The sequence below is a fragment of the Podarcis cretensis genome, assembly GCF_951804945.1.
Source record: "Podarcis cretensis genome assembly, chromosome: 7".
NCBI lineage: Eukaryota > Metazoa > Chordata > Lepidosauria > Squamata > Lacertidae > Podarcis > Podarcis cretensis.
The window spans coordinates 2211549-2225314 of record NC_137176.1 but is presented as its reverse complement, the minus strand read 5'-3'; the positions used below and the strand labels follow the sequence as shown (position 1 = coordinate 2225314).

General features: G+C 47.1%; 1 protein-coding gene across 3 annotated transcripts; it reads right to left on the bottom strand.

Moving 5' to 3' along the window:
• Window positions 1–299: 299 nt before the first annotated feature.
• NKX2-2 (NK2 homeobox 2) lies at window positions 300–13258 on the bottom strand (the record flags this gene model as incomplete). Of its 3 annotated transcripts, none has more annotated exons than XM_079983662.1 (3): window positions 300–796; window positions 10485–10793; window positions 12107–12434. In XM_079983662.1, the coding sequence occupies 3 exons, from the start codon at window positions 12432–12434 to the stop codon at window positions 618–620; spliced, it is 816 nt and encodes a 271-aa protein (XP_079839788.1). In that variant the 3' UTR covers window positions 300–617. The 3 variants fall into 3 exon arrangements, with proteins under 3 accessions (XP_079839788.1, XP_079839786.1, XP_079839787.1); XM_079983660.1 differs by lacking the exon at window positions 300–796 and adding an exon at window positions 4060–5408 and having other exon boundaries at window positions 12107–13258; XM_079983661.1 differs by lacking the exon at window positions 300–796 and having other exon boundaries at window positions 10126–10793.
• Between the last annotated feature and the right edge of the window lie 508 nt (window positions 13259–13766).

The following is a 13766-nucleotide window of genomic DNA, read 5'->3' as shown; positions in this document are numbered from 1 at the left end:
GCTGGGAAATACCTTTTCTAGAGTTGTTTGAAAGCTGAGCTAGAAGATCTGAAACAGCATAAGGAAGCCTCATGTTTAGAGGAATCAAAAATTGCAGAATCATAGAATTGTTGGAAAGAACCCACACAGATGCCAACTCCACCTGCTGTTTATATGGGGAAATCCAGCCAGAAAGCTTTCCCTGACCATGAGAGGTGTCCTATGCTTACCCAGCGGGGTGTCCCTGCCCCACCCCTGCCATTCAGATACAGCACAAACACTATTTCACAGTGAGCTACTGGTTGTCAATATTTTTTGTCTTCTCAGTGAGATTCTTTATTCTAAGGACCTGATTTGATGATTGCCATGTAACAATTCATTTACTAGGAATATGTGATGCAGTCACATTATGCAACATTTCAAATAAACACCTCTCTGTATGACAGATGAGTTTTCAGATGAGTATCCTTAACCTTCAGTAGGACACAATTTCTGCAGAGGGAAGGAGCAAATCACAGGAATGCATTACTCACTGCTAAGGCATTGCTCTACAAGAAAAGGGCATTAGATTTTTTTTACAACAATTTGTTTTGGCTTTTTTTCTTTAAACAAAAGAAACATACAGAATTGTCAAGTATTTAGACAATAAAAGACAAAGACCACAAATTTAAAAAACCAAGTGTGTGTTCTGTGATACTGCAGGGTAGATAAATCAGATTGGGAAAGACTTTTATTGGCAGCCAATCTTTGTCACTGCTGGAGGAGGAAGCCAGAGAATGCATTTCTTCCAATACTTGGACCGTACTCCATCTGAAAACTGGTACAGAGAGACAATGATTTGCTTATACCTGAAGCTGAATGAATAATTACAGTTACAGATAGGTAGCCGTGTTGGTCTGCCATAGTCAAAACAAAATTAAAAAATTCCTTCCAGTAGCACCTTAAAGACCAACTAAGTTAGTTCTTGGCATGAGCTTTCGTGTGCATGCACACTTCTGTAGGTATCTGAAGAAGTGTGCATGCACACGAAAGCTCATACCAAGAACTAACTTAGTTGGTCTTTAAGGTGCTACTGGAAGGAATTTTTTTATTTTGTTTTGAATAATTACAATTGTTGTTTTCCCATTTAAATGTTGAAAGAAACACATCAGATTTAAATTCAAATTAAAAATATGAATGTGAAATTCTCTATTCAGAATTCAAGATTTTGCCTATTGGCAGCCTGGGACTGTTTTGGCATTGGCAGGTGCTGGGTATGAATTTTCAAAAACTGAACAATGCCAACAACTGTAAAATGTTAAATACCATTGAATACTATCGATCATCTAATGCCAGGCACGGAATACCATCACATATAGCAAGCAAGTTTCCTCTTGTCCCCATCTGGGCACGTGACCCCTCCAAATCCCAGGCACATGCAGGAACTTCTCTGACTTTCACCACAGAGATGCTTTGATCCAATTCCAGGGTCCACCGGAGTAAAGAATGACCAAGCATGTCTGAAGGAGCCTCACAAACATTTCTGGGCTAACTTTAACGCAAGAGCCTTGTGCTTTTTGATGACAATAGACTGTTGAGCATTTGAAGTTCAGTTAGATCACTGGCCCGTCTGTTGAAATGGGTCTCAAGGTCTGAGACTTTCCAAACCCTGGCACTTGAAATCCTTTTAACCAGAGGTACCAGAAACTGAGACCCAGGGCCTTCTGGATTCAAAATATTACCTGTCCCATTCCCCACATTGAGGAAATTGGTTCTCTTCGTAGGAATGTTGACGGATGAACCGTTGGGTCACTTTTGCATGCATATCTCAGTTTTTCTCCAAATAAATTGTATCATCTCACATTTGGCTCCTCTCTGGGGAGGTTGAGCATTGACAAATCTTGCTCTCAGATGCATAGATGATAAATCCAACATTTAAGCAGCCAGTGCTTTTTCCCGCTTTGGTGAAGGGCTCTGAGGCAACTCAAGCAATCTTTGCCCACAAGAGGTCATTCAAAACCCCTGGTATACCCCTGGATAATACAACTTCATTTCACATAGGATACCAAATGGCACAAAAATCTGTCTCGGATCAGATGCTGCACTATTTTTGATGCCCTCTTCTTATCCAATAGCGCCTCTCTGTGGTTGGTTACAGTATTGCTCCCTTTCCCCCTTTCAGATCATTTTAACAGATAAAAACAAAGCCACAGGCTCATGCATCATACTTCTTGATTGAGAACAAGAGGGGAATGACATTTTTAAAAAGAGAGAAGTTAGTGTATTCTGTTGTACAAGTGGGGTGTAAGGAGACAACCTATTCCTTTATTCCTAGACCCAAGCTAAGCGGTGGTAGCACATAGAACATTCTAGGCCTTGCATGTGTATCTCAGTAACCCTTACTACAGTTTTGCAAGGTGGAGAGGCAGGCTAACATCATTATTTGAGTGTGGATCCTTATGCAATCAAAATGGGCAAAATCCACAAGGAGATCCACAAAATCAGCATACTTAGGGAAAATTCATTGTGCATGCTCAGTGGGCATGAAATCCTGGCAGTTAGAATGGTGGAGGAGGAGGAGGATGGAATGGAGTATTCGAGAAAAGGATTTATCTTGTTGGCTGGAATCCTGAACAGGATTGCTGCTATAGGGGCAACACAAAGAAAAAAGAAAAAAGAGACCAGCTTTCTATGATAATCTCTCTCTACTCAAATTAATAATTTTTGTTCTGGGGACTTCTTTGCTTTATAAATGAGAAAGGACGTTAATTTAAAGTTAGGTGGTCTTAATGAGAGATGGAAAGGCAGTTACACCTACTCTCCCCTGACCACTTGGGAATATATTAATCACTGTTCCATCTATTAACCCTGAGTAATAACATCATGGAATAAGTAAATCTGTTCTTGTTCATGGGGCAGTACTCAAGCATCACCCAGAAACTGACACACAGCCTCTTTGTAGTCTTCTGATTAAAAAGAGCTCACAGTTGTTCTCACAAAGAATGAGGAGATAGAGCGAGGTGGTAGAATTCTGGATTGCATTATTTCAGACTACAGTTCGGGTGTGTGCATGCCATTTTTTATTTAAAAATCCCCCAATCCTCACATTAAAAACTCTTTGCATGCAGGAAGTTGGCACCTTAAGGAAATGGTTGTACTAAGAGTGGTTTTGTTTCAACACAGATGAGCATTGTAAAACATGACCGCCCCCCTCCTGAAGCCTGAAGTGGTACATTCCAGAATCTCCTACTTCCTCAGTCTACTGCATCATTCCGTTTAGTGGCTAGAATGGCTCTTACACATAAAATGCATGGATGGTGACTATCTGTGCTACAGAGGTACATCTGGATGTTGCCTGACAGGGCTCAGATGACCCCCACTGGGTGCATCTGATTCAAACAATTATCTACATCCAGTGGCATAGCGTGGGGGGTGCACGGGGGCCGGCCGCACCGGGCGCAACATCTGGGGGGGCGTGCTCGCACTAACTAATCTAGTGGAAGAGACTCGAGTGCTAAAATCCACGGGTTAGGGGGTGCAAATTACTTGCCTTGCCCTGGGTGCTGACAACCCACCCTACGCCACTGTCTACATCTTCATCCAGGGCCACTGTCACCACCAAGATTCTGCTGTACTCTCAACCGTGAGATTCATTTCATATGTTCAACTCTGCAAAGTCCCCTTAGAAACCTGTGCCAGTTTCTGCACACTGAAGCTCACAGGCAGACTTCTGGAAATCTTTCAGGCATTGACTTTATGTGCAGGCTGGATGTGAGTTCACCACCACAAGCAAAAAATGCCTGGTTTGTGTGCTGCGAAGTCTGCTGGAGATAATTGACACAACCAATTGCTCCACACTTTCATGGATTCATGCTTTTGGTAAATGGATCCTCCAAACAATTCTGGAGTATTATTTTCTCCCCAAAGTTAGCCCGTATTTTGAATGCGGTTCTACACAAGTAAGAACAGCATCTGAAAAAACCCGCTCATGTTTTTGATTATCACATTTTGAAGGAAGACACATCATCTAAAGAGCACCCACCTCCATAAGACAATTACGTCTAGAGACTTGAAGCTGCCTGACTGCACTGCACACAACCAAAATTAAAACTGACCCTTGGCATTCAATGTGAATTCCAGCTGCCTCCTCCCCAAAGCAGGCAAGTGGTCTGGTCATTCTATGTGAATAGATAGAATTTCATCACCGAGTGACGATGTTTAACTTTCCAGCCAAGCCACGTTCTGACTTAAAAGCAGCCTGGCCCTGCTTTGCCAGAGGGTCAGATAATGGACAGTGAGCTCCCCTCAAGCCATGGGCGGACTATTATGCTTGATTGTGAATTAAAGTGAAGAACGTATTTCGTTTGCTTTGTGGCGAAGGAAGTTGACAACCCCATTGCAGCGTTTTTATTTTATTTTTATTTTATTCCGGAATTGCATTGAGTGAAACAAAAAAGCAGCCGCCCTCTTATTTGATTAAGCAAATAAATAAAAAAATACTTAACTAACCAGTTGCATTGCAGATAACTTGGTTCTGCCTCCCCCTAAAGCCTGCCACCCCAAAAATAAATCCTGGCTGCGCCCCTGAGCAGGTAACAGATCAGAAATTGAAGATTATACTTTTGAGTCGCTGCACCATTGTTAATCCAAATAAAATAGTTGGATTCAGACATAGCACGCTTAGAAACTTCGGACACCAACTTCGGCAGTGCTGAAACAAATAAAATAACAAACTCTTTCTATCCATCCCCTGTGAACAACATTTCAAATCCTAAAAGGTACATCTATGCCGGCTCTCGATTTCCAACGGGGGTGGGGGGGGGGTGGAGAGTCAACTGTGCAGAAAGGAAGGGCTCTAGTGACCCCTTGTGGCGAAAGCGTGTCAGTGAAAGGGAGAGACTCGTCCGGAGCCTGACGCTTGTTCCTCCCCCGCTGCTCCCCCGCCTCCTCCTCGCCCGATTGTAAGCGATTAAAGCTCGCCTAGCTAGCTTTATTAATAACAGCGTTTATAATCGAAGAAGGCCTCCAAGAGGAAGAGAGGGAGGGAGGGGAGGAGAGAAATAAAGCAATAAAACTAAATTGTTTTCTTTTGATGGGGGAGATGAGAGAGAGTTTATTTGCAGATGCTGGGATAAAGCGAGTTGATTTATCGACAGAGCAAGAGTGTCGCTCTCAGGACGCCACAAGTACATATTTCCTGAAATATTGCTCAATACAATATCTAATACACACCAACACTTCACGAGTATCTGCTGCTACATCGCTCCGCGCGCGCGCTTCTTGAGCTGGGCCCCGCGCAGGAAGTTCGGGGTGGCGGGTGGAGGCTGGAGCAGGGGGGGGGGTGTCGGTGAGGTCTCCAACCTGCTGCCACCAACCGAGAGTTTGCTTTCCTCCCCTCCTTTCTGCCTTCTCCTCTCCACCTCCTCCAAGTAATCGCACGGTGATCGGTCCTTCATAAATACAATTGAGAATTGTCTTTATACTTTGTAAATATTGGATTAGCTTCTCATTGACCAGGCCTCTTGAAAAGACCCTTTAAAAAAATCCCACGCCAGGTCTAAACTAAGCCTTACAGTCAATAGGTAATGAAAGTAGGTTATTTCCTGAGCTTAAAGGGGTTTTTCAGCTCATTATCAGGTTAGCTGATTCTCCCTAAATAGCTACTCCAGTGACGGGATGCGGGAGAGAAAGCGATGAGGCGGGGGGGGGTGGGAGTAGAAGAAAACGGCTCAGAGAGGAGAAGGCTTAGGTAGCTGCTGGGAGAGGCTCTCCCGTGCTCAGGAACACGCGCGCGCAGAGATCTGCAGCTCCAGGAACAATCCATCAGTTTTCAAATGAACGGAACATTTTTTCATTGTCTTCTTTCTCTCCCTTCCCCCGCTGTAGTTCTTTCAAATTGCCTCCTGCTATTGTCTTCAAAAACCTATTGAGTAACAGCGACCGCTTAACCAATGAACACAAAGATTTCGCTCCGGCGTTTCTATTGAAATACCGAAAAATGTGCTTTCCTTCGAGGAGGCTGGGCTGGTGGGGCCCGATCGAGCCACGCAAACACACAGCCCCTTTTGAGGAACCGAGGAGGCGGGAAAGGGGCTTGTTTTGGTTTCGCAAACTGGCGTCCTTTGGAATGCGAGTCAATCGTTATTGCCACTATGGCATTACTTGTTGTTCGGTACGGTGGCTTTCAGTGGGAAAGTTAAGCAAGCTCTTAATCACCCCAGTTTAAGCAGTATTCGCACTCCGAGCCTAGTCAGATTTACCAGGAAATAAGGCCTGTTGGTCTCAATGGGATTAACTTCCCAATAGATATGGTTGGATTGCCACCGTCAAACGGCGTAACTGCGTCCTGGCCGTTGGTGACTCGGAAGAAACTGACTGGCTAAGGAAGAACTGCAGGTTTGGAATAAATGCTTATCATCAGTGATTTTTGAGAATCACACCCCGGTATACTAAGGAGGAGGGTAGTAAACCAGAAACGCCCTGGCTTCCCTAGATAGACAGAAAGACAGATGTTGGAATAACATAGTAAGAGGTACAACCCCAGGTGTACCGATTTTTCGCAATGGCCTGCTATATTAAGCTAAGTGCTGTGATTAAAAAGGCACGACTCAAGCACAAAATTAAGCACCTTTAAATCTTATCGATTTCCAAAGGGCAGATATAAGCCAATGCTTAACTTTCCCCGTGAAATCAGTGGGACTTACAAGCGCTTAAATTTGCCTGGATGATGTCCATCAATCATCCTCCAGAGAACTTCCTGTGGTCATTCTAGACAGCATGGGGCTGGTTCTTGATTTCTCTGGAGGAGGGCAGAGAACCACACACATATATCACCAGCCAGCAGCAATCGTACCCAGTTGTGATCTGAGGAGTCTCTGCATAACATCACATCTCCTCGTGAATGAGATTCCTTGTTTTCTCGGCCCAGCTCAGCGAGCTAAACAGCCAGCTAAACAGTTCGACAGGCAGCCAGAGGAACTACAATTAGGATGGACGGGGGGGGGGGGGGGGCGGGCGGGATAGGGAGGCATAAAACCAACGTTTTTTTTTTAAAAAAGTAATTTTATGGCTGAGTTTTTGTTTTAACCTCTGTGTAGATACAAGAACCTAATTGTCTGTGAAACTAGAGGCATATTTTCAGTAGACTCTAGAGAGAAAAAAGAGGCCATGTTTGCTTTCAAGAAGAGGGAGGGAAAGGACTCTTCTTCTTCTTCGAATAGATATAGCACGGATTTTTAATTCGTCTTCCTTTCACAGACAACAATACCGGTTTTGAAAGGCGGATACAATTTGGGTTTTGTGAAGGTCCCTTTCTGCCCTCTCCCGGCCCAGCTGTCCATATGGAATACGGCATGTGCAACGTGGCTCACAATGGCACCAACTGACAGGCGGAACAAAACCCGAGGTAGTTCCCCCTGACTCGGGGATGCTCTGCTCATTCCAGATACGCCAGTTGATGAATTGCATTTAAACACAGGCACACACCCACACCCCGAGAAGAACAAGGGAAAGAAGAAGAGAGAGGGAAGGGAAAGCGTTCTCTCCCCCCCTCCGTCCCTTCCGTGGCTTTCTTTTCTTTCCCCCACCCCAACTTAATATGCACGCCTCTAACATCCTCAACTCCCAGCCTCCCTTATTGTGCCGTTTTGTGATGGGTACTGTATATTGTGCAAAGATAGACTACCCCAAACTCCCGCGCCACCACCGGCGTGTGAAATGGAAGGCCACTGGGGGTTAGGGCCACACAAGACTTCGCCAGCTTGATAGACTTAGTAGAGACCGGAGAGACAGCGGCTCCCCGCACTCCACGCGCACGCGCGCGCACAAACACACCGCCCCTGCTCTGGATGGAAGGTTTGCTTTTAAAAAGAGGGAGAAAGAGAGCATTTCACTGGGACGGTGCGCTTGAATGTGAACCACGATAGATCTGTTCTAAATATTGGGTTTCTAGGAGTCGAGTCTGAAATCGGGGCTTGAAGCAGGCCTGCAACTGGGTGCAAGCAAGTCGGACAGAAGGAGCAGGTGAGCTCCTATAAAGACCCTCCCTAGCGGGGGAAAAGGCTCCTTCCTCCCCCCACCCCGAAAAGCAAACTCAGCTTCGAGGGACAAACTGCCAGCCCACCAGAGGCAGTTTTGACGGCCCCAATCCCAAATGGGCTGCCCCACAGAGAAGGCTGCAGCTGGTCCACGGCCGGACTAGCAGAGAAGCCACCCCAGAAAAGGAGGCAGATTTTCTGCTTTGGCCTCAGAGTTGGCGGCGGGCCCTCGAGTGCAGCAGTCGAAGGCTGGCTCGCTCAATCCCCAGCCTCTCCGAGAAGCGAGCGAAGGCTGCAGCAGAAAGAGATCTCGGCGCCAGATAATTGTGTTTGCTTTGGATGCGGAGTTGAAACGTGGCCAGCTCTGGCGGAAGCTCCGCGGGGACCGCTCTCCGTGCCCAGGGTGCCCCTTCTCTGGATCCACTTGTTTGCTGAGCTTCGGGAAAGAGCTACAGTCTCCGACATGGCGCAGCATTGACATGGGAAAGTGCTTTCGACGGGCCTGATTTCAAATCGAATCATTCTTCGGGCAAAGCAGACAAGCGGCCGGCATAACCTGTCGGCTAACGCTTTCAGCTTGTATCAAGCACCACCCGATCCGAATTAAGTCCCCATCTCTCTTTCTTCCTTCCGGATAGGAAATGGACGTGCTCAGGGTCTCCTCTTAAGAGGAAGGTCTTTGGGGGTCTTAAAACGTCTCCACCAGGCACGCTTCACCTCATTAAGCGGCTCCAAACAATTCCCACTGTCTAAAATGTCTTTCCCTGCCCAGGAGGGGAGCAGAAAAACCACACCTTAGTGAGGTTCAGATGCCCCCAAAAACAAGACCCTGAAGCAGCCCGCGGTTTCGTCTGCGTGGCCGTGTGAACATTGGCCTCCCTCGCCAAAGTCGCAAAGACCTGGCGAGAAGTCGCGGAAGGGAACCTCGCGGCGGGACTTCCAGTTTCGCAGTAACCAACCTCAACCCAGCTGAGAAAGTAAACGCCATTGAATTGCTATTAGAATCAAAAGCTTCTCATCTTGAAGGAGCACTCTTACATTCAAATGAGGCTGCGGGAGGATGGGGGGAGGGGCAGAGGGGAGGCTGATTTTTCCTTTCCACCCGTCACTTTATCTCCTTATTAGTATCTCAAGTAGATAAACTTGAGCAGGCAGAAGGCAAAGAGGACGAGATTATATTCAGTTTCAGCTTGAAGAAAGTTTGGGCCGGGGGTGGGGAGGGAGGGAGGCCCGTTCCTGTCTCTGTCCTCGTCCCCAAGAGTTCTAAGACTCCGAGTCCTCCTCCGGCTACGGCGCACAAGCCCTGGGCAAACTTCGCTCGCAAGCCGCTTAGGCCTCCTCCCACAGCCCCTTCCACGGATCCAAACCGGAGACCCACCCGCTTCCCTCTCTGCTGTGTCTTCCAGCAGGAGCCCCTTCCTCAGAGTTTGTTCCAGCGTTACTAACAAAAGAAAAAGAAAAACGAGAGAGGCTAACTTAATGTTTAACCACAACAAAAGCGTTCCGTTTAATGTGAATTTAAAACAAAACAAAACACAGCATTCTGATTAATTTTTTTATAAAAGTCTCAAAATCTCCTAGTTTTCTGTTCGGATTTGTACATGTATATTTATATGGATACTTTTTCATTCCGTGTGTGTGTATACATACCTATATATACACACGCGCGCGCGCTCCTCCCCCCCCCCACGGGGTGGGAATTTCCTATCCAATCAGAAACAAACCAAAAATAAAGGCCGGCCTGAATTTATGTCAACAATCACTAAATAGGTTTACCGTTAAATAAAATAAAAGTAGAAGTGCTAATAGTGGCCAGAATTTTATACATGACCATAAATATCTCTGCATAAATGTGAAATAACGTTCTATTTTTAAATTACTCGCTCCTTGGTTAATATACAGCTGACAACAGCTTCTACGGCACACAAACATACTTTACAAAAACCACAAAAGCGTTCAGTTTTTAATCGTTTTTTATTATTTTTTTAAAATCTGTAGTTGTAGGTAGACAGGACCACTAGCAACGGCGTATTCCCCCCCCCCCTTGTAAACATGGCGCACAAAACGACCAAAATAATGAAAACTGACCCCCGCCCCCAAATAAGGAAACCCCCTCCCCACCCCAGCCTCGGAATCTCAGTCTTGACCCGTCCAGACGCGCGCGCGCGCGCACCCTCCTCCCCCAGCAGGACTGACTTGGAATCCTTCTCCTTGGAGTCTCTGTGGCTCTAGAGAGAGTTCACCAAGTCCATTGCTGGGCTTGTACCAAGTGGTGCGCTGAGGGATACTGGGGGTTGCTGGCCGAGCTGTACTGGGCATTGTATTGCATGTGCTGGAGAGACTGGGCGCTGTAGGCTGAGAAGGGGATCCCCGCCTGGAAGGTGGCGGCAGCCAAGTCCTGTGCCTTGAGCGTGTGGCACGGCTTGCCGTCCCTGACTAAGACGGGCACGGCTACCCGGCGCGGGGAGGGGAGAGGAGTCACTTCCATACCTTTCTCGGCCCGGGCCCGCTTCATCTTGTAGCGGTGGTTCTGGAACCAGATCTTCACCTGCGTCGGGGTGAGGCGGATGAGGCTGGCCAGGTGCTCCCGCTCGGGCGCCGACAGGTACCGCTGCTGCCTGAAGCGCCTCTCCAGCTCGTAAGTCTGCGCCTTGGAGAAAAGCACCCGCCGTTTCCGTTTCTTGCCGGAGTCGCCGTTGCTCGAAGTTTCCTTGTCGTTGTCCGGAGACTCGTCCGCCGAAGGCTCCGGAGATTTGGACGCCGAGTCCTGTTGGGAGTTGCTGGATGCCAAGCCGTGCACTGAGGGGAAGCCACAAAAGAAGCAGATCAGAAGAAAGCCGGCCAGGCAGGCAGGCGAGCAGGATCGAGTAGGATCGCAGGATCCCCCCCCCCTTCACCCTCTTGGTGACCCGCCGGGCTCTGCTCCTTCTCAACTTCCCAACCCGGAGAAAGGAAAGTGACGGGGGTCCTCTGCAACCCCCTCGTTTTGGGACGCCCACCCTCATCCTCAGTAAGAAATGAGCCTCTGGGTTTCCAAAGGGAGGTTCACCAAGACTAAACGTACAACAAATTGCAACGGGGAAACCCCAGTTTAGTTCTGCATATATGTGACAACTAAGTCCCTAACAGCCCTTTGGATTAAGTGTGTGTTGTTGGAAACATCTCTATCGGATGCGTGTTTGTCACAGCCACACATTCTCCTTCCCCATGTGAGGTATAGGCGACTGTGCGTTTTAATCTTCTTTCCCTCTCGGAAAATTACAAACACAAATAGAAAGCATAGAGGCAAAACAAGGTGACTATATATGCCATGTTAATAAATCTGTTAGGAAACACAGTACAGAAATAGTAAGAGATAAGGATTTGTAGATATAGACAGACTATGGTCACCATAAAAATCTTGGTGCAATCCACAGCGGTCTTGCGTAGCTCCCAATCATTTTAATGCAGTCTTGCGCAGGAGAATATCCCGCTGGAGCCCCCTGCCCCCGCTTTTTACAACGTTTGGACTTTGGTCTCTTCCTTTAACAAACAAACAAAACGGACTTCTTCTTTCTGGGCTACGTGGATTGATTTTTAAAGGATGATTCAACAAGCCATTCTTTGATCCAGCACAGCCAATGGGACGGTTTACAAACGTCTAAAGCAAAGCCATCCAAAATTTCCCCACAAAGCATACTCTGTTGGTTAGAGAAGTAGAAAGAAGGATTCAGGGGAAGCGGGAGTGTCTTGTGTGTGTGTGTGTGTGTGTGTGTGTGTGTGTGTGTGTGTGTGTGTGTGTGTGTGTGTGTGTGAAGAAACACGGTTGGGTGGCTGGGAGAATTTTGGAAGGCACATTTTAAAATCTTTTCAGACTGGAGTTTTATTCTTTCTCAAACAAGGATTGAAAGACATTATTTTTACTCGGTTCAGGTAATTAAAGAACCCAGATCTCCCATTTGTTCCCGTCATTTCCAAGAAGAAGTTAAAACACGCACGACACACAACAGCAAAAGGAGGAATTTGGCGAGGGGAGAGTAGCGGAGGAGAAGCCGCACGGCCTCATCCGGGCTCCTGGCGAGGGCGAGAGACTCACAAAGAGAGGGGTCCCCAGTGTAAGTTTGGCTACTTACAGGAATACTGGATGCTCTCGGTGGTGGCGAGCCAACGCGTGTAGGGATTATCGGTATTGTCGTAAAAGGGGTTCTTCAGAGGTAGCGTCTGAACAGAGTCCAAGGCGGTTGTCCCCAAAACCCCGGGCTTTTTGGGGGGTTCCGGCCCCTCCGCCTCTTCGTCGCCCCCTTCCGCGATGGATCCGTCTTCGTCATTGGTGTCAGGCAAGTCCAAGATGTCCTTTACAGAAAAGCCGGTCTTTGTGTTGGTCAGAGACATATTCCGGGCAAATCTGAGGCAGGAAACTTTGAAGGACCAGATTGTCAATCCTCTTGCTTCGCCAAACATACACCGGTTGGGGGGGGGAAGGTGGGGGGGAGAGAAGAAGGAAGTGGGGGGTGTTGGGTTGGAATAAAAGAGGGGACGCGGTGGCAGCGGCGGAGGAGGCGGAGGAGGGGTGGCGGTGGTGGGAGGAGGAGGGCAAAAATCAGCGGCGGTCTTTCAGCATCTAATATCTGCGCTTTTCGGGCTTGGATGCTCGGAGCCGCGGAGCACAAGGGGGGCAACTGGCGGGGCTTCCGCAAGACTTTGTAACTCCAGGAAAAATGCCAACGTGCGTTTACTTGAGGGTCTGCTTTAAGCACAGCGCGCTGACGGTGCCTCCTCGAAAAAAACAAGCCATTGCTGAGACGGGCAGTCCATATAAGGTTGGTCTCCGCACATGAACCTGCCGAGAGGAGGGAGAGAGAGAGAGAGAGAGAGAGAAGGGGGGGGGGGGAGAGAAATGCATTAAAAACGCAAAAGGTTGGCCACGTGTGGGCGGGTCTTAGGAGTCAAGTGGATGAAGACAGTGTTTGCAGATGTGAAATTGCGGGGTTTTTTTTGGGAGGGGGGATGCGAGCCTCCACCATTGGTGCTGTAGCACATGATGAGTGGTATAACGTGTCAATTAATTACAAAGATGGGGAGGGCCTTTTCTCCACAGTATTTACATACAAAGGAGCTGCAAGTAGCCAGATATTCCACGTACTTGAAAGTACATTTTAACAAATTGCCTCTGGTTTTGTTTTTTTTAAACCCCCCCCCCCAACAACCACCACTACCATCTCTAACCCGATTTTGCATTCATTTCCCATTCTCGTTGCTGACATAAAGCTCTCTCTCTCTCTCTCTCTCTCTCTCTGTCTTCCTTCTTTCTTTCCAAGCAAGCTAGAAAAATGACTGTTTTACAGTGGCTTGAGCTAAATCCGCCACTTTTAGAAGAAGAAAGTGCAAAGAAAAGACAGAAATTGGGAATTTATTCAAATTAGTGGTTACCTAAACAAGATGTTATTGGGATGGCAAGAGCCCAACTTATGTAAACCTCCTAGGTCAATATTTTGGTTGAGGCTTAAGGATGAGTGCTAGAAATTAAACAGCAAGTAATTGATTCCAGTTTGCTCCGAAATCAGCTAAACTGGCAATAAAGAGGGTAATTCAGCTCCTAGACAGAGTCGAACGATTTTTTGGTGTTTTCTCTTTTTATTTGCACATGACTAATTTATTTCACTCTTCCGTTTTCTGGAGAGATTACTTGTGCGTTTAACAAGGCATACCGCTGTAAAAGCCAGAGCTAGCCTTTTTTAAAAAACAAAGAAACAAAAACAAAACCAATTTTGTTTTAAACTGGATTTTTTGAGA